This window comes from Chiloscyllium plagiosum, unplaced genomic scaffold (genome assembly GCF_037043375.1).
Source record: "Chiloscyllium plagiosum isolate Xiang-an unplaced genomic scaffold, Cpla_swu_hap1 HiC_scaffold_36, whole genome shotgun sequence".
NCBI classification, from domain to species: domain Eukaryota; kingdom Metazoa; phylum Chordata; class Chondrichthyes; order Orectolobiformes; family Hemiscylliidae; genus Chiloscyllium; species Chiloscyllium plagiosum.
In genome coordinates this window covers 29,285,592-29,310,844 of record NW_028270174.1, presented here as the reverse complement: position 1 = coordinate 29,310,844, position 25,253 = coordinate 29,285,592, and the positions used below count along the sequence as shown (strand labels likewise).

At 36.7% G+C, this 25,253-nt stretch overlaps 1 protein-coding gene across 2 annotated transcripts in view; it reads right to left on the bottom strand.

Moving 5' to 3' along the window:
• Positions 1-25,253, bottom strand: part of naa15a (N-alpha-acetyltransferase 15, NatA auxiliary subunit a) — a 99,272-nt gene that overhangs the window by 12,567 nt on the left and 61,452 nt on the right. For both annotated transcript variants that reach the window (XR_006309052.2, XM_043674102.2), the window contains exons 6-18: positions 18,113-18,266; positions 17,362-17,481; positions 16,244-16,339; positions 11,012-11,118; positions 10,848-10,920; positions 9,123-9,292; positions 8,590-8,742; positions 7,994-8,122; positions 5,554-5,767; positions 5,237-5,430; positions 4,318-4,426; positions 2,244-2,342; positions 1,247-1,390 (exon numbers count right to left, since the gene is read on the bottom strand). Coding sequence is in view for 1 of the 2 variants with exons in the window: in XM_043674102.2 (XP_043530037.2) it covers positions 1,247-1,390; positions 2,244-2,342; positions 4,318-4,426; positions 5,237-5,430; positions 5,554-5,767; positions 7,994-8,122; positions 8,590-8,742; positions 9,123-9,292; positions 10,848-10,920; positions 11,012-11,118; positions 16,244-16,339; positions 17,362-17,481; positions 18,113-18,266 (1,762 nt within the window). In the remaining variant the exon portion in view is untranslated. The remainder of the gene's footprint in view (positions 1-1,246; positions 1,391-2,243; positions 2,343-4,317; positions 4,427-5,236; positions 5,431-5,553; positions 5,768-7,993; positions 8,123-8,589; positions 8,743-9,122; positions 9,293-10,847; positions 10,921-11,011; positions 11,119-16,243; positions 16,340-17,361; positions 17,482-18,112; positions 18,267-25,253) is intronic.

Below are 25,253 nucleotides of genomic sequence, written 5' to 3'. Positions count from 1 at the left end.
CACAACCACAAGGATTAAAAAAACTAAGATTACACATTGCTAATATTGGAATTAGTGCACAGTACATATCCAATTACCTGTTTATTTTGAAGGAAAGCAAATAAGGTCAAATGAGAGAATCCATGTGAATAGGAAGGACAGAATTTCACAACTTTATTTAGATTCAAGGCAAAACTACAACTCGAGTTGTAAATTCCTTGTACAATTTCTCCACAAGTACTTTGAGCAAGGTCCTATCCAATCATCATTTTCCTTCATAAAAAACAATGAAAAGATGATTAAATATTTCTATGATTAGACGTGCTTTATGGGAATCCTGGAAACTTTCACTGGACAAACTGGAAGTGTTGTTTTTTTAAAAAAATCCAGTCTCATTATTTCCAGTTTGTTACCTTTTATAGCTGGCAGTAAATGTGGAGTGACGACCTGGTTTAAACTCGATTAGTGGAGCTTCCTCAAAGAAACGCTCAGATGAACCACTTCTGCAATAAAACCACTACATATCTCTTTTTTTTTGCAGTGAAAGACTAATTTTGATTACATTGCCCATTTAGTAGAAGCTGCAAACAGACAAGAAATTAGTTTATAGGTGCACAACAGCTTTGTAGTTTAAAAAAAAACAGGCAGGAACAAGTGATGTCAGACTAAAATGAATGCAGACTTCATGTGTGGGAATGAAATGTTTAACAGCTCTAAGCCCATTACCAGCACAAAGTGCAACAAGAATACCTCAGGTTGTACTTGTGTTCTGGTGAGTTAGCTGATCTCAACAGAGGAACTACTAGAAACATTAAGATTAGTTTGTATTGATGAGCTCTGAAAAAGAAAGCAAGAGGTGAGACAGAGGCTTTGCTTGCATACATACAAGAACATAAGATGGGGTGCAAGTTACAAAGATGCCAAGGGATACATTGCCAAGGACTGGATCAGGTCTATTCCTGTACAAGAAATAGCACTTGGATACATGCACAGCAGAACTGCTGATATCAGTAGATTTGCTTCTCAGCAGGAGTCACCATATTTATAAACAATTTAAGGCTGCAGAGCACAGCAGTGTTAAGAATAGAGCTTTGCATATATTACAACTGCAATGGCTTGAATCTGCTTTTCACTTTATGCAACATGAGCACACAAATCATTTCAAAAGTATTTCCCTCTCCAGCTGAAATCCTATTAAGCACAGGAATGACAAATCATCCTGTTAACAACACTATGCAAATCCAATAATAAAACTACCTTCACTTACCAGCTAACCTGTGTGGAATTGAGTTCAAGTGCTTGCTTAGGAAAGCCTCATTAAAACTCTTTGGATTTGTGTCTCCAAACAACCTGCTCATTTGCTGCATCAGCACTGTTTGAACAGCATCAGGCACATTTTTACTCTCCGATACTGTAACAATAAAAGAAAAATTTGTTTGTTCACGTGAGTAAGCATACTTCTCAACATTATACTAATGTGAATGAGAAAACAATTTTTTTTTTTTAAAAAAATCACACTTTAATCTGTTAATCAATGTGGCAAAATGCAATATTAAAAAAGTCATGGATGGATGCCAAACAACTCGTGACTTCAAGATTAATGATCTCAATTGAAAATTTTATTGTAAGTTCAGCAAGATATTGTTCTAATATTCTCCACATATAATTCAAAGTATCAGAATACAAATGTCCTTTTCCTCTATTGAACTGTTATCTTGGCAAAGGAAATAAAGGCCTTTCTTTGTAAAACAGCACGGGAACAACCTCTACACCTTTTCAAAAGTGTCCAGCTAACAGATAGCAAACCGCATTCTCAAAAATGTTTCAACAGGATTCGATGTGATAATTGAAAGAAATATTTCCCAGGAAGAATTTGAACTCTCCTTATCTTTCAGAAATTAAATGAGGAACTCCTCATGCGAGAAATAAAATAATGTTGCATCACTGTCTTTCAAATATGAATGTACTATAATATCTTAATATTATATCAATTTACTTGACGTAAAGTAGAAAAACATAATTCCATATATTATGCTTTGAGAACATATACCAAAGAGCTTTTTTAGTGCCAAACTTTTAACATTTGTTAATCAGCAGACTCATTTAATAATCTACAGAATTTCTAACCAAATGAAATTTGTTGACTTCACATGTTAAATAAAAAAACTTTTAAATAAACTAACAAGTTAAAAGGACATTAACTGATAAGTATGCTTAACATTTTGTTTGGTGATGAAAAAATGTAGGCTCGTGATTCACCATACCAGCTTTGAAGAACCGGAACAAACACTCATGGAGCCAAGGGTTGTCAGGATCAATGGCAAAAGCTCTTTTGACTGACTGCAGCATCAGAAGGAATTTCTCTACAGAAAGAGATAAAATGGCACACTGTTAGAAAGAAAAACAAATAAACAGGTTGTGCTTCAGGTTCTTTACTGGGATTTGCTGCTAATGGATTGTTCTTTTAAGTACAGTATCAGTGATTCTGTAAGCAATCAACCAAGTTTCACTTATCAGGACACTTGGGAATGCCATGGCTTTTGTTGAACTATAATCCTGACATATGGATGTCAGGATTATAGTTCAAATCCTCAGCCAACGAAAACACCTCCAATGTTATACTGCCTCAGGACTACAGTAAACTGTCAGTGTAAATCAACTGCTCAAGTACTGAGTGCACAGAATGGGGCCAGCTTATCAAGTCCATGCTGCTCTCCATATAGCAATCTAAATCAGTCCCATACTCCTATTCTATTCCCATATGCTGTGATTTATTTCTCTCAAGTACCCATCCAATTTAGTCTTGAAATAATTCACTGTCACCACTTCCACTATTCTTCTGACAAGAGCTCAGGACACTTGCTCTGTAAAACTATTCTTCATCATATTCCTCTACATTTCTTAGCCAAAACCCAAAATTTGTGCTGGTTAGTCCCTGTACCAACAGTTAGTGGGGACAGATTGCCATGTCTATTTTACCTAAACCTTTCATAATCTTACACACCTCTATCAAATGTCCAGTTTCCTTTGCTCCAAAATATTTCCAACCTAAATGTGCAAATAAAATCTATGGAATCATTCTCACATGTCATCTTTGCATGTTCTCAAGGAACCCCACATTCATCCTGAAGATGGTGGTGGCGGTGGGGAGGAGAGAGAAAAAGAGGAGAAAGCGAGGAGAGCGAGGCGAAAAAGACTGGGTGTAGTACACTAGTTGTGGTCTAAACAGACCCTCAAAGGTCCAGAGTAATTTTCCTGCATCTGTACTTAGTACAAAAGTCTGAAGCATTTGCAGGTATCTTCAGCCCTAAGTGCTGATGGTGTGATCAATCACAACCTTCCCGAGGTACCCAATAGAAATGGTATCAGCTTTTAGCCGATGACATTCATTCCACATGATATCAAGAAATGGTTGAAGGTACTGGACACCGGGAAGGCTCTGTGCACTGAAAAACGTTTCCGCAACAGTACCAAATATAGAGGAACCTCGATTATCCGAACGGGATGGGCAGGCACTATTTCATTCAGAAAATTGATTAAATGCCTTTCCTCTGGGGCTCTGAGCTTTTTTTAAAAGTCTGCTCCTCATTCAGGAGACGAGGTAGCAACACACCACTGGCTTCAAACTGCATGACTTGGACAAAAAAAATGAGACTGTAGATGCTGGAATTCAAAGTAGATAAGCAGGACTCTGGAAAAACACAGCAAGCCAGACAGCTTCAGGAGGTGGAGAATTCAACATTTCCTGAAGGAGGGTTATACCTAAAAGGTCAAATTCTCCACCTACTGATGCTGCCTGGTTTGCAGGGTTCTTCCAGCCTGTTGCTTATCTACTTTCAAAACCCATGATAGTAGCTGGTGAAATTTAAACATTATTAACAAACTTGGAATGAAAAGCTACTTTCAATAATGGTGGACATGAAACCACCATTGATTGTTGCAAAATCCTACCTTGTTCACTAAAGTCTTTTAGAGAAGCAAATCTTGCCACCTTAACCTGGTTTCACTAATGGGGTTGATCCTTTACTGCTCTCAAATGAGGCAGCAAGCAATTCAGTTCAAGGTCAATTAGGCATGGGCAACTATAGCATCGCTAGTGGTAACTACATCCCAGAAAAGATTAAATTTTGAAAACTCTCTTTTGTCTTTCATTATAATTCTAAAGACTTTGCATTCTTGAACATTAAATACCTAATTTCAATATTTTGAAAACCCAGCATTATTGCACAACAGTATATTTCCACACTAATTTTCACTTGTAGCTCAATTACCTTATTTAGCACACCATATTAGTCTACATACAAGTACTTGAGCAGCGTACGCTTTTCTATTACTTACCTTTTCTATAATAGATTTCAAAAGCAAAAAGGTGGGTTTCAATTTTGTTCTTTACTAAGGTTTTCAAGGGTGTCAGAAATTTAATGGCTTCTTCAAGTGGACTGTCCACCTATTTAACAGAAAACAAATTTCTTAGCATGGGGAGAAATTCAATGACTTTGTGGTTAGTTGATAGCTTTGCACTCTGATGTAGAAACATTACAACAATGCCCAGACACACTGCATTGGTGCTGCCGCTACAAAAGCTCCAGCGCTCTTCCTGGCAACTGGAAAATTTAGACTCTCTAGTTTTATCACCTTCTCAACCAGGGAAGAGGACACCCATCAATCCTCATGTCCACACTACAGCATTTCCACTAAGGTGAAAATTCCTGATGAAGGGAGAGTGCCCGACACAGAACTCTCTTGCTCCTCGGATGCTGCTTGACCTGTTGTGCTTTTCCAGTGCTACACTTTGACTCTCCAGCATCTTCATTTCCACTAGGTTCACAAGACAGTACTTAGGACAAAAGACTCTAACCCAATTCCTCATCTCTAAATGCTGATGCCAATTTGACAAACATAGTGCTTGCCTAATTGGCATCAAACAATGCAGCACAGAGAAAAGGAACAATCAATTGCTTCAGTTAACTATGAGATTACAGATGATATCTTTAATGTGATTACTCAAAATTATTTTTACAGAATGGACCAGTTTGGGTGATGGGGAAAAAGACAAAGTAAAGGAGGATTCGAAGCCTGGACCTCACTCAAATTTGCCAAAACAAAAACCTATACATTTTCATAAAATACATCTATAGAGCCAGTGCCATTCGTTTGGGCAAATGCACAGGTTACTCTTATGTGACAGTCTACACTGACAATATGGAATTCAAGTAAAAAAGATAAGTATGAAGCAAAGCCAATATCGACAACACACCTTTGCTAATTTCTCAGGTACAAGCTCCTCTTTTTGTGCACCAATCTCTTCCTCATCCTCTTCCTTTTTCTTTCTTTGATTTTTTAGTTGTTTCTCTTTTTCAGCATTTCTCTTCTCTTCCTCCAACTGTGCCTTCTTCTGTGCCCGACGCTGTTTATTTCGTAACTTCTTCAGCTCTTTATCTGAAAGATTTGCTGCAGAGAAAAAAAATCATTTGGGGGTGGACTAAATAAGCTAGGTGTTGTTCAGAACAACTGCGATCTTTATCAGAACAGGAAGAACAAACTAAGATTATTTAACCAGAAGCCACTGAATACCTGTATCAGCTTCCAATTCTTTGTTCTCATCAGTTAGAGGATGATCATGAAGTTTCAGGTAGATCTCAATAGCCACCTTTGCAGCTTTAAAATAAAATGGATGACACCGGAGCACATCTTCAAGTTTAAGTAAATCCACATAAGATCTCAATGTCATTTTCCTCATGCAATAAGTGTGGAAATCAAATTGGTCATCTGTAATTTCTGCAAAGTGCTATTGAAAAAAAGACTTCAAATCAGCATAAAATCTTACAGATAGAAAGTGCATAAGGATATATCGGGATCACGGGATTTTTTAAGCTACATTACACAACATACCAAAGAATGCCATTATCCAGCATTTTAGCAAACAAGAACTGTGGATTGGACAATTAAGTTTTCAAGAACACTAGTTTTCTAGAAAATGGCTAAACAGGATTAAATAAATAACAATAAAATATAAAGATGTTAAATGCCTGACACTAGTACCATTGATTATGAATAGCCAGTATCATTGGTGCTATTTGGGCATTGATCAGAACGGAAATGTTCAATACCAATTATAAATTGACTTACTGGGAACAAAGTCAGCCGTCTGCAAAAATACAGACATGATTTAGCACAATGTTAATTTTACACAATATCGGAGTTCTCTCCTCTAGAAAGTCAATAGAAATCGATCTTAATGGGGACAGAGATTGGGGGACTGCAAAAGCCAAATTTCACTGAATCCAATGGGTTTCCTATCTGAAGAGTCCATTTAGAATTACCTGAAGGTAACAGTTAAACCACTGTTTCATAGTCAACAATATTGTTTCAAAATAAAGCAAATAACTAGAAGAAACCAGCTTTGCTTATATAGATATAGTTGAGGAAAGAAAAGTTTCAACCCACAAAATTGTGGCACATTTTAAGGTTTTGTTTTATAATGTAAAACAAAAAGCTGAACAAGAATAAAATCCATTTACAGACATTCACTTGACATTACAAAGCAGATACTGAATTCAGTTGTAAAATTTAATATATAATTTCCAAATTGATTAGGAAGAACTGAGTGTCTTGGAAAACTTGCATTCCATTAATTTTAGGCAATGGACCTGATAAACTGTTCACCTGGCTTCAACATGTTTCCAAGCAAACAGTCTTTGTCTGAATGCACTTACCACAAAGATCACAGGTTAAGTTTACATCTACAATTATATAAATTTAGCACTTTTTAAATTCCAGTTTAAAGCCAGAGAAACCATAACTGCTGAAACTAAGATGGTCACTTGCCAGAATGTTAGCTATCATCATATAGGAAACTACCAAGTCAGAAACAGCAAGAAAGAAATACATACCACAATGAATCAGAATCAACTCAGCATCTACTAGGAAGAGTTGGGATAGCTTTCTTTCACCACAGTATTTTCAGTCAATAGACTAAAGTTTAAAATAGAAAGCACAATGTTGTCTGAAGTGCTAACTAAGCTTTTAGTGAAGGAGAATAAATGACTGCGTATTTGAATTTAACAATGCTAGTATTAGTATAATTGGGTTAAAAGCTATTTCAATCAGGAACTGGTCATGTCTTACTGTGGATAGAAATTGCAGAGTCCGGGTTAACAAAAATTGATTAACAAAAATATATCTGTATTTAGAGATTTTAGAATACATACTTCTACTTTTAAAAAGGTGAAAAAGGTAAATTATTCTGTGCGTGACCAACACTTCTAGAAGCTACACAGAATTAGTTTTTGGCCACTACTTTCTCCAGTAAATCTCTTCTAAACTACCTCCAACATTTCAGTCCACAAACTTGGGAGTTGAGAACTAGTCTAAATCTTAACTGGAACGAAGTAACAAATTATAAATGATGTATTCCCAGAATCAATGCTTTTCTGAATATTTTACATGACATTAGTTTTTATATTTAGTAATCTAGAGGATTGTATCTTTCTTGCAGAACAGGAATACAATAAGTGATCTATTTTATTTAAATTACAAGAGCTGCAGGAATTTTTGATTTAGGCAGTCGAATCTGTTTAGAGCCCACATTTTAAAAAATATTTCAACATATTAGTTTACTTATATTTGGAAATTAAACTGAACAAATAGTTCAGTGTGTATACAGACTGACAGTTTTATTTTCCAGCTGGCTAACTGTTGGGGACTATGCATTCAGTAAGTAACTGACCACAATTCTATATTAATAGTTAACCTTTTGCTGCACTGACCCATTCACAGTAGAAGATGAAGGTGAAAGCTTGGCTCAGAATATACTATACACGTGGCATCTAACCTGAAACAAAGCCACAGTCCAACAAGCAAATGTTCACTTTTTGAAATTGGAATTTGGAATCAGAGCAGGATTTGTTTTTTTTCTTCACTATTTGAAATTATCTGACACTTGATTTACCCCCCTCCTTATCCTCTACTCCTGAAATGGCCAAGTAATTATTTTGGGTTTCCTTGAACTTACCCTCTCTATTTCATGACACTTTTTCAGAGCTTCTCCATATTTGTTCATCGACTGATAGGCCAGAGCACACTCTGTCTGGAACCACATACACTGCATCTCGTTCAGATTGTCCACTGCAGCCGTTCCTTCCTAATTAAACAAAGTTACAACTCAGCATGTAACCTGGAAATGCAGCGACACAAAACGTAGAAATTATACTTTATCTCAGTCACCTATTATTGCTGTTAAGGACATTTAGCAAAAATGACTAGAATGATAAGCTTAGCTGAGTTATTTAGTGAGTTAATTATTAACTACTTCAGTTAAACTAATCAAGAAAAAGTTAAACTAAAAAAATGCATTTAAAGAATCTGTACTATATTTTGTTTACAAATACATAATGTTTATTTCAGGATCTGCTTTTAAAATTTATTTTTTCTAGACAGCAAACCCTAATACCTTTAAGCATCGATATCAACAGCAGCATAAAATCATGCACAAATGAACTAAAAAATAAAATCAATTCACATCATGCTACTGGTATACAAATTATTGTGCAGTTTATATTCAATACAGCTGTTTGGACTGTATAATTAAATAGCAAGGAAGATACCAACTCTCGTAAACTTGGAACACATGTCCTCAGCTTCTTTCACAAGGTTGGCCTTTAGCATATATTTAGCACATTTGGAATTTATAAATCTGTCAGCTGTATCTAAGGCTTGAGCCTCATCCATCCATTTGGCAGCTTCCTTTATGTTTCCGGCATGCTACATGGGAAATAACAACTCATTAGACAAAAGGAACTAATAAGGTTAATGGCACAAATTTAACTGCAAACACAAATGTTTAGTTTACTAATATTAAACACGTCATCATCTGCTTTAAAACATTCACATTTCAAATAAATTGCAGATCCAGTAAACTTTTAAATTACATTTTTATAATAAAGCAATTTACAATTTCTACATTCATATTTTAACTGCTTCATCTAAACTTCCAGCATCACAGGCAACGTTTCTTTTTAAAACTACATTGCCAGATTGGTATTGACTGAGCAGAAAGAAATTAGGAACATTAGAAATTTGTAACCCTTAAGAGTAGAAACATTCCAAATTTCAGAAATACAATCTTTCTTTTATAATTTTACCTTGTAGATTTTGGCCTTGACAAGGAACAATTCTATGAGAGTTGGGGTACTTTCAATTGCAGCATTGATGTATTCCAAGGCCAGAGGGGGTTGTCCAATTCTATCATAATGTTGGGCTAAAAAGTACTGGACCCACAATCTAGTGGTAGGTGGTTCTAGGTTTCCATCATCTACAAATGGAGGAGGAAAACTAAATTCAAATGGAATCTTACACAATTTCTCGGCAAGCATGCAACCCAAATTATTCAAGACAACCTGCATTTAGATAACATATGAATACCATACAAAGCCCTAAAGTTCTTCACAGGTTTACATAAGCTATAAAAGATATGAAGGTAGGAGAACAAAAGAACAAAAAGATAAGTGTTAAGGAACATTTCAAAGGAGGAAGGAAATTTGCAGCAATAGTTTTGTTTAAAGAAAGAATTCCAGGAACAAGGGCCTTAGTTGTTGAATGCAAAACAAGAGACACAAGGTTCTTGACACCTGACTTCACTGACTGGTTTTAACATCTATAAATAAATGCTAATTTCAATTCAGATCATTTTGCTTATTCCACATTGGTTTCCTGAATTTCCTTCAATTGCAGTAAGTGATTAATGCAGCCATTTTAAGTTCATGTTTCTGAAATCCATTCTAGTCTATAAATATCTCAATTCATAAAAATAAATCAGATAATGAAGATAATTACTATTTACATGACATGACACACTCTGGTTTTTAGCATGTCAGTTTTTTTTGAAAGCCAACAATAGTCGTTCAAATCAAGGCAACTCTCAAATTTGTTCAGCATGGGTACAGCCAAATGGATAAAGCTTTCTGCAATTTATTAATCTTACTCAAGCTACAGTATTGGAACTAATTCTACTTGGCTCTAAATAAACTTGCTGGCTGAACAAATAGCAGGAGACTTAATGTTTATCTTAGTAGACTGCATAGCTTTAACTGGTTAAATATAGCAAAACTCTATAGACATTTCCTGAGAGATTGCTTAACCTCATCTCTCAACAATTTGTCTCAAAATTATCAGGGATTTGGAGCCTGTGCTTAGAGGGGATGCATTCGTCCAATTCAGACAAAACATAAATCTTTCAATAAACTTATTTCAGCATCTTAAGCATAGTGATACACTCTTGTTAATGTCATACAAGTAGCTATCCAAAATAAATTTCAGACTTGGGAAATACCATTCAATATTACAGAAACATTTGAAAATGATTTAACTTGTACCCAACCTGTAAGCATTTCATGCTTATGATAGTTGTATCATTGCATTTCCTATTACTTACCCAACATGTATATTTTTTAAAAATTGACTAAGCTTTCTTACCGTCAAAAATGAAAGGGAACCAAAAAAAAAACTGGAAGAGCAAAATCTGTTACATTCGACAGAAAAAACAGGAAACTGTCTTGAAGCTACAGAAATAAACCAGTATTAAAAAAAACTGGTGCAGTTCCACACTGTGGAGGCCTGGTTTAAAAAAACTGAAGGCCATTATATTTCCATATTAAGTCAATTGGAGTGTCATGACACATGGCTTCAAATCAAGATAACGGGACAAGGGAGTTCTGGATAATTAAAATCTAAGTACGCGTTTAAGATTATCAGTTGTTGTTGAATCGTGCCATACCAACACTGAAATCCAAAAATATACGTTTTGATGGGTTCAAGAATGGAAGCAGTTTCAAAATTCAAGTCATGTATGTATAAACATAGAAACATACCATTTGGGTTAAAGAGATTGCAACTTTTCAAAGATGTTTCATACCCAACCACTAATTCTTCTAGAATCGATACCTATGGAAATAAAAAGACACCTTTTTAGATTTCTCTTTGCAACAAAATTAAAAATATAAAAGCTCTGATACTAATACAAAAAAGAAATTACCTTCTCTTTATCATTGTATAATGACTTGAGAGTTGTAAACACGGGAGGACAACCTTTGCTGAAATTTATCCTTAAATATTTGTCCAAAACTTCTCGGAATTTTTCCCCTGGCAGGATGAAAAACAATTCAGCAGATTTTAATTACTGAACATAACTGTTAACACAATAAACCACCAGTATTTTAAATAGAACTTTCAGAACATTTTTGTATGGGCTACAACAGACAGAAAAGCATACAGGCATTGACCATTCCAAGAGCAACACATTTCACTGACTCAACATAGTAACCTCTCAAATAAGTGTAATACATCTCATTATATCCTCCATAAGTAGAATGGAAGGGAAGGACAATACAGGGATAGGATTAAAAACAGAAAATGCTCGAGAAACTTAGCAGGTCTGGCAGCATCAGTGGAGACAGAAACGCCCTCCTACATATATAACACCAATGTTCTAATACCCTGTAACCTACATCTTTCATTTTTAACTTGTGTGTTCATTTCAAGTAAATAATGGAAATTTGTGGTTCAAACTACAAAGGCAATAAAAGAACCTAACATGATACAAACATACAAAATAGGAACAGAAGTATATCATCCAGGCCACCAAGTCTGCTCCATCATTCACAAAAATGATGATTGATCAACTGCGTTTTGAATTTCGCATTCCATCTGTCCCCAGTCAACTCCAATCTGCTGCCAAACAAGGTTCTATCTACCTCTTCTATGAAGATATTCAGTGACATTCTTTCACCACATTCAGGGGTAGGGTGTTCCAAAGTTGTGCAACCATCAAATAAAAGACAACGGTGACCCCCTAGTACTGGACTGACCCAGAAGAGGAATGAATCTTTCTACATCCACTTTATCAAGACAATTCAGGCAAATTGCAACTTTAATTGAATCATCCCTCACTCTTCTAAACGCTAGTGGAAACAAACCTGGTATGTCCAATCTATCCTCAAGTCAACCCATTCACTGCAGTTATCAATCCAGTTATGCCACCTCTGAACTGCCTCCAGCACATTTACATCTTTAAGTAATGAGATCAAAACAACACAAAGTACTGAGACAGTGTCACACTAATGGTCCGAAGTAGCTGATACATAATATCCTTCCTGGTGTAATGTCGAGATTGTGTGCAGAAAAGCAACTCAATCATAACAACCGAATATGGTGCAGAGTTTTTAAATCAACAACTAACAATTACCAGAGCTCAAGATTAGTGGACAGGATCAAACGTGCAATGACTGACACATTATACCCAAAGGCTGACTGAACCCGCAATAAACAAATCAAATGTTATGAAAAATTCCTAAATTATTTCCCAAAGCCTCTCATGAAGATAGAATACAACACAATCCAAATGACCTCCAAAGTTCTCTCTAATCACAAAACGTAAGAAAAGCAGGCAGTTTGGCCCATCTATTTTTTCACTGTTCCTTTATTTATTTTTCCATGAGCATTTGTGGCTACAGTACAGTCTGTCCTTTCGATCAGGTTATTCAGTTTGATCATAAATAATTGAGGCTACAGTCCCAATTCCTGTGGCACTTACAGGCTACTTTGGCAACCTGAAATTAAGCCATTTATCCAGATCTCTCTGCTGTTTGTTAACTAATCATCTATTTATTCTAATCTCTCATCCTCATTACCATGAACTTTTACTTGATTCTATAACTGTTTGTGGCAATTTATTAAATGTCTTTTCAAACTCCAAACACGCTAGTATTAATGGCTGCCCTTTATCCAACCCATTTCTTACAACTGCAAAGGTCGCTAATAAATTTGTCAAACACTCTTTCTCCTTTGCAAATCCATTAAGACCCTGCCTGAATTATGATTTTCTAAATGTTCTGCTACAACCTCCGACACTGGATTATATTTTCCCAATGATAGATAATCTAATGACAAACTGTTAATTAGATCAACTGGTCTAGTTTCTTGTCTCTCCCTCCTTGAATAGTGTTGTCATACTTGCAATTTTTCAACCTGCTGGGAATTTTAGATTTGGGGAAATTATGGAAAGTTACGGCAAATGCATCCATTATCTCTTCAGTCATTTCCTTTAAGTGCCCTCAATGCAGGCCATCAAATGAAGTGGACTTATTAACCTTTAATCCCATTATTATTCCAATTACTTTTTTTCTCTAGCTATCTGGCATCAGATTCACAGAAAATGGATATTGTGAAGATAGATACAAAATATTTGTTCAAAGTTTCTAATATTGCATTGTTTCCTATTAATTTCACAGTATAAAATTGTATGGAACAAAGTTTAATTTAGTTAACTTCTTCCATATTATATGCTTCGAAAAGTTTTTATTTTTTGCATTTAGTTCTCGCTAATTTTCTTTGATACTCCAATTTCTCCCTGTATTTTTATTCATTCTTTGCTTTCAAAAATTTGACAAATCTTCTGGGCTACTAGTAATCTTCGCAATAATATATAAAATTGAAAGGGTAGATATACAATCTTTAGACTTCCTAAATTTACCCAATGATGGTGGTTCTTACTCAGATATCTTGAAGAGTTAAGCATTCTCTTACTAATGAATCTGTCTCTTTAGAACTGTCATGTAATGGCACAGCATACACATTTCAAAGGGACCACTTCTTGTATACAGTAATTTCTGGACTGCTGTATGACTAAGCAATCAGGAACATGGAGGGAACTCTGATGACTTCCTTTCTACTTCAGAAGATATTGGGAGTTTTACTGGGCTCAAAACATTAACTGTTTCTCTCTCTACAAATGCAACCAGACTTAATGAGTTTCCCCAGGATTCCCTGCATTTCTTTCAGCTTTCCAGAATCTGCAATATTTTGTCTTTATCTGGTTTTGAAAGCCAGGCTTCTTAAATAAAACCATCAATAACAGATAATGGATAAACATGGAGGAAAAAAAGATTTAATTATAACTAATCTGGCAGGTAGAAGTCATCCAGTAACAAGGGTACACGAGTCAAAGTCAAGTGAGCAGACATTTAAAAAAAATATGTTGACTGAGGCCAACAATCCTATTCCATGAGCAATGTAAAGCAGATTTTAAAAATTTAAAACAATTCTTTTTTTTAAAAACTCTGTCTCTATTTACTGCTGCACTCAATTATTAGGGGCAGCACGGTGGCTCAGTGGTTAGCACTACCGCCTCAGTTTGATTCCCACCTTGGGAAACTGTATGGAGTTTGCACATTCCCCCGCTGTCTGCATGGGTTTCCTCCAGGTGCTCTGACTTCCTCCCACAGTCCTAAGATGTGCAAGCTAGGTGGACTGGCCATGCTAAACCGCCAATAGTGTTGTGGGATGTGAAGGCTAGGTGCATTAGTCTGGGGGAACATAGAGTAGTAGGGTAGGCAAATGAGTCTGGGTGGGATACTTTTTGGAGGGTCAGTGTAGAATTGCTGAGCTAAATGACCTGTTTCCACACTGTAGGGATTCTATGATCTATGATTTTCATTGTTAGCTCTGTTAGGTTGTATCATTCTATATTTAAATATATTTTTAAAATTTCACTCCTGGAGCACATGAATATCAGGAAACACATTGTTTTTAAAATTCAATTTAGAAAAATCTTGAATTAGAGAAAAACTCTCAAATTTGCAACTTAATTTTTGGGGTTGCAACATTGCTCCCATTCATGGGACAGAGGCAACATTACTACTGCCATTTTTAGAAACCTAAACTGGATAAAACATCAAGGTGGCAGTTAACTGCCTGCTGTCAGAGCTTCTATGAATCTTAAGGACAAGGACAATCTTTGTGCACGGGACCACTACTCATCTGCAAGTCTCCCTCCATGACACACAGAACTGTGAACTTGACTGTCATGAGGTGAAATTCTTGGAACTCACTTCCAAACTCTGAGAATGTACCTATGCCCCAAGGACCAAAACAGCTCGTGGCAGCAGCTAATCACTACATTCTCAACAGTAATTAGTTATGGAAAATAAATGCTGGTCCATAATCCAAACAACCAAAGAAAAACAAAGAAAACAGGAGACTGTATGTGTAGTCCAATTATCGGGTCAAGTAAGCTGCAAAATCAAGGTGAGTACTAGATCAAATTAGTCCACTTTCATTCATGGCAATTTAAGTGTACTGTAGTTCCCCCCCAACCCCCCCATACCATTCCAAGACCTACTGCGGAAACCCAAAACCGCGTATCGGTGCAAACTCATTCATTTAAATGGGAAATGTACGTTCCCGGCAGCCTCCCGGTCCCTGGTTCTGGAACGCTTCCTATAATAATATTCAGGCCGCCCTGTGTATCAATCCATTCCTTTTGAGCACAATCCAAATCAACTTTTTCAGGACAAATTTTGAAATGCTGCCATATTCTACAAAATTTATCTCTACAATTCCAAATCTGTTTTAAACTATTAAAACACTTACAACACCTTAAAACAAAGCTAGACAGCTAACAAGACTTCTTGTTTTTCACAAAAAGAAACCTGCTCTTGTTCCAAAGAAATTGGAACAATTAGCCCAAGTGCAGCTCATTTTCCTACTGGGTAATACATCACCAAATTCCCAACATAGTCACCATACAGGCAGGCTATTAAGAGAATGTCAAAAGTACATAGCAGCAACTGAGCAAAGTGCCAGAATCAAATTGATAGAAGAACATATAATACAGGACATATCATACAGGTCACTGCATTAAAATTAAGTCTTATTTTGAGGACTTGAATAAAAACAAAATAAATTAAGGAATTTATGAGAACTATTCGGGGCTTACAATTCCACATAAACATCAGCAAGGGCTCCATTTCACTTAAGGTAAAATTTGAATTTTTACTATATCAATTCCCTCAAAGCTGCAATGCTCTTTCTGAAACAAGAGCTGAAAATGTGTTGCTGGAAAAGCGCAGCAGGTCAGGCAGCATCCAAGGAACAGGAGAATCGACGTTTCGGGCATAAGACCTTCTTCAGGCTTATGCCCGAAATGTCGATTCTCCTGTTCCTTGGATGCTGTCTGACCTGCTGCGCTTTTCCAGCAATACATTTTCAGCTCTGATCTCCAGCATCTGCAGTCCTCACTTTCTCCATTCTGAAGCAACCAAAACCATGGATTGTGTCACTGTAATGCAGCCCTTATTCAACGAGTGTAATTATTCCACTGAAGAACATTGTAATGAGGCATAAAATGTCCATATGTAGCAGTTAAAATTTAAGTTATGAAGTAGCATTTTCAAAATGGAAAGATTAATGAAAATATAATTTCACTCACCAGATAAGAAGTTAAGAGGTAGCCTTCTAGGCACCAGCCCTTTAGGATACTTAGTCCAAGCATTTTCATAGATATCAAGTCTCTCCTCCACATTGACTACAGATCGAAATAGAGAAAACAAGTTAACAGATTTTGATAGATGGTAAGTAAATCTGGGTGAAAAGTTGGGCACAGACTCTTCAATAGTTCAGTATTATCTGAGCAGCTGAACCATGAGAGAAATGTTGTCCAGTTCCAGGTTGAGTTGATGGAGTGTAACAATCGGACCTAGCACTTGAATTTGGTTGTGGAAACTTTAGCTCCATTGCATTTCTGATGCAACAAAACAGGAAAGAAAATGAAACCTGCAAGAGGAACAGAGTGGAAAGCTAACTCTTCTTTCCACTTTTTAAAAAAATAAATCAAGCTTCGACAGACCACTCTTTCCCTTCAATGCAAGCTGAGAATTACATCTATTAAATCTACTTTCCCTTCCTCTTCTATTCAATCATTTAAGTTCCAAATTACATTTCAAGGTACCAACTCAGACGATTTCCTCTTCCTCCTCCAAGACAAGCAAACTGTTCATAAGACACGACTGTCAACTGTGAAAGAGTTCATGCAAGATAATTCCACTAATATACTCAGTTATGCTGTAGCATCTGAAAACCCTGCAAGGTTTAGTACATTTCCAATGACAAAACGTTGATGGACAAAAGATTGGTTCTTTACTTTGGGAGGTTAGTTGAAATTTTGCTTTTGGTATTGGCTCCAAAAATGGAGGGTGGAGCCCGAATAAGGTTACCTGTCAGGAATTTATCACTATAACTTCATAAAATGACATCAAGATTCAGTTAGAAAACAAAAAGTTTGGCCTTGCAAGCTTGCATCTCAAACTCAGGTTCTCTCTTTTCATGCGCTATAAAAAGCACAACTCAGCAGCACCTTTTCTCAGCCAAGATCTGAAACTGGCTTGTGGAAAACAGAATGAAAATCAAGACTGCAATATTTTACAGCAAGATATAGCTGCATGGACAGTTGGCTGGCCTTTGAAGTAGTTTGAGAACAGCACAGCAGTTAAAATCCATGTTCTATTATATTCGACATCTGAAGAGTCCACACTTTCACATATAACTCACCAGGCCTCAGTGCCTTTTCTAATCCTTCATAGTAGGCCCAGTTTTCAGGGTTTCTTTCCAGCAATCGTCTGTAAACCTCTGCAGCCTCCTTTAGTCTGTTCAGTTTTAACATTAGTTCTCCTGTTTTAAAACAGATTAGATGTTACATTAAATGTTCAAGTATGAAATTACCATTAGACAGAATATATTAGCCAGCCTATTTTTAAAATTATGCTCACTCATTTGTGTTTCCGTACCTTGAAATTTCTGAAAAAAATGTATGTCCTACAAACCTTATTAGTGGAATATACACTGTAATTAGAGATTAGTTGCTGTAATTAATTTTTGAAGACAAAATACAGTTGGCAATCATGTAGCTAACACAAGTTAATCAAAAAGACTATTTTGAATTCATATATTTGAAAATTTAAAGATTATACGAAAATTAAGTTTCCTAAGAATTTGTATTTTTTTCCACAAAGATAAAAATGCTATAACATTTTTGATTGCATTAGAAAGAAAATACTGCATTTAAAAGCTGAAATTTATGAAAATGGTTGACTGTACTTAATTAATTGTTGTCACCATTTGGCACATTACCCTAAGATAGCCTCATGCCTTTAGAAGTGCATAAATAGCAAGACACAGTTTTAGTTTTTAACCCAAATATATCAATATTAATTCAAATACTCATGATTTAAATTACAAAACAGGACTGTATGTAAACTTCAGCATTTTTACAAGTTGTGACAAATAGAAACATCTGCTTTACCTTGGCACTCCTCCACAGCCAATTTGTCACAAATTTGTTTCTCATGATTGTCGAGATGCTCCAAAGCCTCCTTATACATCCCTCCTTCCCGCAGTACTTGATTCTGGTAAAGTAACAGTTCACTATACTCATAGTCAATTTTATCGGGAGAAGCCTATGAAAACAAAAGGGATCCAGTAATTCCTTTACCTTCAGAAATACTTAATTTAAGTACACTTAAAAATAGCAACATAATGTACTCCCACTTCCAACCACAAGGGAATTGTGAAAAAAGCAATGGCTGTACTTCATAAGAATTTGCTGCAAAGCATGAAATAAGCATTTTGCAATTAAAAATATTTTTAAGTTAATGTTTCCTTTACTTCATTCCTTAAAATTTAGTCACAACAATCTTCACAATAACTCTCACATTGCACTTCTCATCATACCTTCAGCTTAAGCCATGTGCCTCACCTAAAATTCAGGGCTTGCACTGGACTACAAATATGAAGTCTAAATATGGACAGCTTTCAGAATTTTCTGACATGTAATTGGTACATTGACAGGAGTAAAATTCTATACACATTATACACAAAAAAGGCCGAAGTAGTTGGTGCACAAATCCAAAAGCACAACGTAACTATATATATCAACAAACCACAATCTCGATTTTACATCTCCTAGTTTTATGAAGGAAAAACTACCTATGCTTTAAAGAAAAGACTGATGAGGAAAAAACTGCTTGATGCCAACATTTCAAAGGTTCTACAGGAGCAACTTTTTGGCTCCAATTTTCTTGGCCCAGGCCCTAAAACATTACTGAATTCTGCATCCGATCTTGTATCCCAGCATCAAGCACAATGTCCAAATATCTATTACTTTTTTGAGCTGTAACTCACCACACATCCACCCTCAGGTCAGACAATGCTTCCTTGAAGTGCTCAAATGTCCACTAGGTATCAGGTCAATGCTCCTACTTCCTTCTCTCAGTGAACCTAGCACACCTGCTAGTTTCTCTTGTTAACCTCTACACTAATAAAACCAGATCAGAGAGCAGGACAAATATTTTGGGAGTGCTTCAAAATACTTCCAGAACTTGGAATTCCATTTCTACAAACTTTTAGGTCAATTACTAATGATTTCAGAGGTGAGATCCTAATTTTAATGAAAATCTCAAGCATTTAAAAATACCATATCATAGTGGCGAGCAATCTACCCACTAATTTTTTTTTTGTAATGCACAGATTAGTCAAAGTATGTGGCCTTTTAAACTTGTTGGAAGAGGACAGTTGTGAAGATTGTATTGCTGGAAACAGAGTATGGAAAATATAATGGATTAAAACTCAAAAACTAATATCCAATATAGATAAATGAAATCAGGGAATGATAGATGAGCTGGATTTGAGTAATGGATAAGATGCAAGAATTTTGACAACTGGAGTTTACGCAGAGTACAGGATGAATGGCAAGCCAGGACAGCATTTAAAATAGCTGAATCTACAAGTGGAAGAAGGTTATCATTTAAAAAGCTCAGGTTGGGAAGGAAGAATCTCCACCTTTCTACTTCCTTTCACCAGGGTTTTGGGTCATCTATCCAATTAATGGCTTGGTATCAAATATTGTGTTATAAAAATCTCTTATGGAATACCTTGGTACAGCTTGTGATCTTTAAATCTTATTTTATCGACAACATTAGTTCTTTTCTGTATTCACTAGAGCACTAATTTGTCAATAAAAGTGACTCACCTTTTATTGTTAAAAATTACACACCAGGTTATAGTCCAACAGGTGTATTTGGAAGCACTAGCTTTCGGAGCATGCACCTTCAAAGGAGCAGCATTCCAAAAGCTAGAGCTTCCAAATAACCTGGTGTTGTGTGATGTTTAACATTGTACACCCCAGCCCAACACTGGCATCTCCAAATCATGACACTTTTTATTGAGTCAATATATACAATTACCAGTGAAACAAAACTCACTTCCAAAATTGCATTCAATTCACATATAATAAACCACTATGTCATAAGCCCCACAACTTCACTTAGCTGAGATGCTCTACAGCATAATATTCTAACATTAATCAGCCAACATACATTACTTAAAATAGAAAGCCAAACTGTACTAAGAGTTGGACAAATGAATCACAAACAAAAAAAATAAAATCACTTTACAAGTCAGAGGGTGGGAAGTGGTATTCCACTAGGTTGGAGTGCAGACCAGGTGGGAATCAGGGAGAAGCTGAGAACTGTTAAAGAAATTAACCGACAGAAGGAACGTGAGCCAAGAGCATTTCAGAACTGAGTGTGGAATCAGAAGCAAGGAGGAAATAGTCATATGGGCACTATGGCAAAAGGCATTAAAGTGAAACTCATGAAGTTAAATATATTGGCACAACTTTATTAACATTTAGCAAGACGACTTTAAGCAGGCACTTGCTATGGAAGATTTTTTTTGAGACGTTGGGATTACATCAGCATCAGATTTCTCAAAGCCAAAAATATTTTTAAAGTACAGTCACAGCTACAATTTAGGAAAAGCAGCAATGAACAGCACAATAAGACCCTATAGACAGCAATATGATAATGATTTGATTTTCTGCATTTTTGCTGATATCAACTGATGACTAAATAGACAATACAGCATTGGAAATAACTTTGTTCTTCAACAGAGTGCAATGAGACTGAGTGGACAAAGAGCATCGCATCCAAAATAAAACAAGGCACCGTCATTCCCTGAGTGGTCTGTGGGCACCAATCTACTTTTTTGTTCTTACATGCTGAAGCTGAAGCATGGAGGAACGATGCAGATAAGGATACATAGAAAATAAAACAAAAAAAAAAGCAATCCTTGCTTAAAAGAGTAGACATGTTCCTGAAAATTATGGCTTTGAGTATTACAATTTTAATAGACTTTTCAGGGCTCCCTCTCCTCTGTTGCTTAGCATTTTCTGCATATGATGTCCCTTGCTTCAGAATAGTTAGATTGATTTCACAATTGATTTCTATGAATGCAAGAGCATATTTACTTCATTAATCTTGCTTCAACAAGTCAAAGATTTTAAGAGGTTTAATATAAAATTTCACAAAGAACCACACCTGCAGGAGTGAAAACTGAAAACTTTCTTCAATGCTATGGCATGTTATTGACAGTTTACATTTATGCTCAATATTGGACTGGGTTTTATCACTGGCTCCCATCCTTGTGACGTGGCACACAGCCCAACAAACTGGCCCATTAGCCAAACCTGCAGCAAGGTTTGTAGCAATGGCCTGTCTAGAAGAGCTCCAAATAGGGAAGGTTTAGGCAATAATGATCAAAAAAGGAAGTCTTCCATGGCATCTTTCATAAACATTACCTTAAAGCATTTTATAGCTAATAAAGTGCTTTAAAAGTTTAATCACTGTTTTAACGGAGCAAGATAATTAACTCGCATTTTATTAGCCAATCTAAAAAAACTGACAATCTAACGCAGGTGGACTGACACCATACAGTCAGGTTGGGCAGGAAAATGGTCTATTTATTCGGCAGTCTATTTAAAAATCAAACTACAAAAGAACTAAAGACCAAAATTACAACAGACATTCCTGATAAAAACAGAAATGTTTTTCAGCGAAACACACTTGTCCACAAATTTAAGCTCTCCAGGTATGATTAGCAAGAAAGTCAATCATCTGCACTCTGGCCAGGTCTTGTAATGTCAGTATTACAGATATTTCAATGCCGATTGCTAATTTTGAGAGAGCTTTTTTTTCTATACAAAGGTGGCAGATTCATAAAACAATGACGCAGTGATTCTATTAAACAAGGAAGTTAACGCAGAGCAAGAAATTAGCCAACTTTACAACGTTTGAAAGCAACAATGTTTGCCCCAAATGACAATGTGTATAGGGTATAAGCAGGCAGGAGAGTTAACGTCTGAGTTTTGTGAAACGGGAGGTTCAGCTGAGCATGACTCAGATCAGGTAAGAACTTACAGTTAACAATGAGGTGCTGTAGGCAAGGATAATGGGTTAACAAGGTGGAAAAGCTGTCATTTTGTGAAGTCAGTTATTCTTTGTGTAACAGAAAATGGCTTAATCTTTAATACTGTGACTCGTTGATTCTAATGGTCATCCAATTAATATGTACACTGCCTTATCTGTGTATGCTTCACCCTGTAAAATAACTACACAAGTTCATTGAGAAACTGCTGTTCTGGAGAAAACCGTGAACTCATGTCTCTGTGCACATGGGCAATCATTCTCTCTCCCGTTAGGGCCCAGAATAAAGGTAAAGGAGGTAAAACGACACTGTGTCTCTAAGCACTTCGCTTTGACTGAGGCGGGGAAAAACAAGATGACACAAGGATTGAAAACAAGGCACAGAGCAAAACAGAACAGCTAACAAGATATCCATAATAACAAATAAGAATTTTCTTAGAGATTAAAGGAATAACATTCACAGTCCAGTAAGAAAAATATGGCACACAAGGGCAAGTGTCAGACCAAACTCACTATTAGACCACTGTAGTGGCAACAACAAATTATTTTAAATCTGCATTAGAAATCGGAAGACAACTGGAGCTTTTTGTTTCTTCCATGGGATGAGAGTATCACTGGTTAGGCCAGTGTTTGCTAGCAAGTCCTAATTCTCTGGAGAAGGTGACAGGGAGATGTCTGCTTCAATGGTTGCATTTCATTTGGCACAGATACACTGACAGAACTGTTAGGAAGACAATCCCAGTGATAGAGAAAGAACAGTTACGTATATTTCCAAGTTTGGATAGGATGTGGTTTGGAACGGAAATGCAGGCGGTCGTGTTCCCATCTATCTGCTTTGTTTCTCCTTTTTGATTTAAGAGCTCATAGATGTGAATAGTGTGAAGGGGGCTTAAGGAGTCGCTGTAATGTAGTTTGTGGCAAAAATGGGCAAACACTTTCTGAAATCCATCATCAAAACCACAGAATTCTACAGTGTGGAAACAGGCAATTCAGTCCATTACGTCTACACTAACCCTCTAAAGAGTATCCCACACAGACCCACCCCCTCCTTATAACCCTGCATTTCCCATGGCTAACCCATCTAGTTTGCACATCCCTGGACACTACGGACAATTTAGCATGGCTAATTCACATATACATCTTTGGACATTATCTGATGTTAATATCTCAGACATTTCATGAATAAAATGCTTTGGAAAAAAAGGGAAAAACAGACTTAAGGTGGCTAGTGGTCACATGACCAGGTTATACCAAGCTTATGAAACAAACAATGAACAAAGTTTGGGAGAAGATTTGTAGCTCGGGTGCTCGTTGTTGTTGTGGTTCTGTTCGCCGAACTGGGAATTTGTGTTGCAGACGTTTTGTCCCCTGTCTAGGTGACATCCTCAGTGCTTGGGAGCCTCCTGTGAAGCGCTTCTGTGATGTTTCCTCCGGCATTTATAGTGATTTGTATCAGCCGCTTCCGGTTGTCAGTGCCAGCTGTCCGCTGCAGTGGCCGGTATATTGGGTCCAGGTCGATGTGCTTATTGATTGAATCTGTGATGAGAGCCATGCCTCTCGGAATTCCCTGGCAGTTCTCTGTTTGGCTTGTCCTATAATAGTAGTGTTATCCCAGCCAAACTCATGTTGCTTGTCATCTGAGTGTGTGGCTACTAAGGATAGCTGGTCATGTCACCAACTAGCCATGAAACGACATGACCAGCTATCCTTAGTAGCCACACACTCAGATGACAAGCAACATGAGTACGGCTGGGATAACACTACTATTATAGGACAAGCCAAACAGAGAACAGCCAGGGAATTCCGAGGGGCATGGCACTCATCCACAGATTCAATCAAGAAGCACATCGACCTGGACCCAATATACCGGCCACTGCAGCGGACAGCTGGAACTGACAACCGGAAGCGGCTGATACAAATCACTATAAATGCCGGAGGAAACATCACAGAAGCGCTTCACAGGAGGCTCCCAAGCACTGAGGATGTCACCTAGACAGGGGACAAAACGTCTGCAACACAAATTCCCAGCTCGGCAAACAGAACCACAACAACAACAATAAACAAAATTCACTCCAAGTCAAAAGTGCTGGAAAGCTATAAAATGGCACTGAACCTCATGTATCTGTTTGTTGATTCAGACCTTTTTGGAAGTTAATAAATTGCAGTGACAGGTGCCTACAAATTATCCTGCTTGAAGAAACTAAAATGCTGATCATGAGAACAGATAAGTGAAATATATTCCCAGCAACAGCTTTTGGAGAGGGCAAATGGACATTATCAGCAGATTTGGAAGATACTCTTTCTTCTCAATTTTTCTTAGGCTCCCAAAAGCAGCATCTAGTGGTAACTGGAGAAACATCCACAAAATCAAGGATATCTACAAACTTCACTACTGCTCAAGATAAAAGATATGAATGAAATACTATGATCTTCTCAAAACTCACAAACCACGATCTGGGATTAAAACCTCAACTCAAAGACCCCAAGGATTTTTAAAACTGGGTGCTCTTGGTGCCTCTTTTTGCACTAGACAGGCTCCTCCTTTTAAATTTTATACTTCTACTATATTTGTGTCTGTGTTTGATGTGTTTTATTATTTATCCTTGAGGCAAGTAACAGATCCTCTTTGTTTCAATCACAAAAACCTTGCAATTGGACTCTTTCTTTTGATCTAGCAAACTACATTCTAATTGAAGACTGGTACAGCTGCAGGACAAAAATAATTCAAATACTGTGTCGTAGGCTGCCAAGACATAGTCATAGTCTTTTTTTTTTTGAGGCATACACATGGGTCTTGTGGTGCAATGGTAGTGCCCCTAACTCTAAAGGCTGAGATTCAAGTCACACCAGTGCTTGAGGTGTGTAATAACATAACTGAACAGGCTGATTACAAAATATCTACTCACTGTTGAGGTTCTTGTGATGCAGTGCTACTGCTCATATCTCTTAACTAGGACAGCTGGGAAGAGGTTGGGGGTGAATCAATCAGGTGAACTGCTTTGTCCTAGAGAGTGCCTGCTACTGCACCATTCCAGACAAGAGGAAATTAGCTCATCACACTTTCGGAATTTAGAATGGAAGTTACTCATTACAAAATAGCATCTGACCTATTATTGCCATAGCATTCAAATAGCTGGTCCAGTCAGCTTTGTGATCAATAAATTCAAAAACCGTAATGCTGTC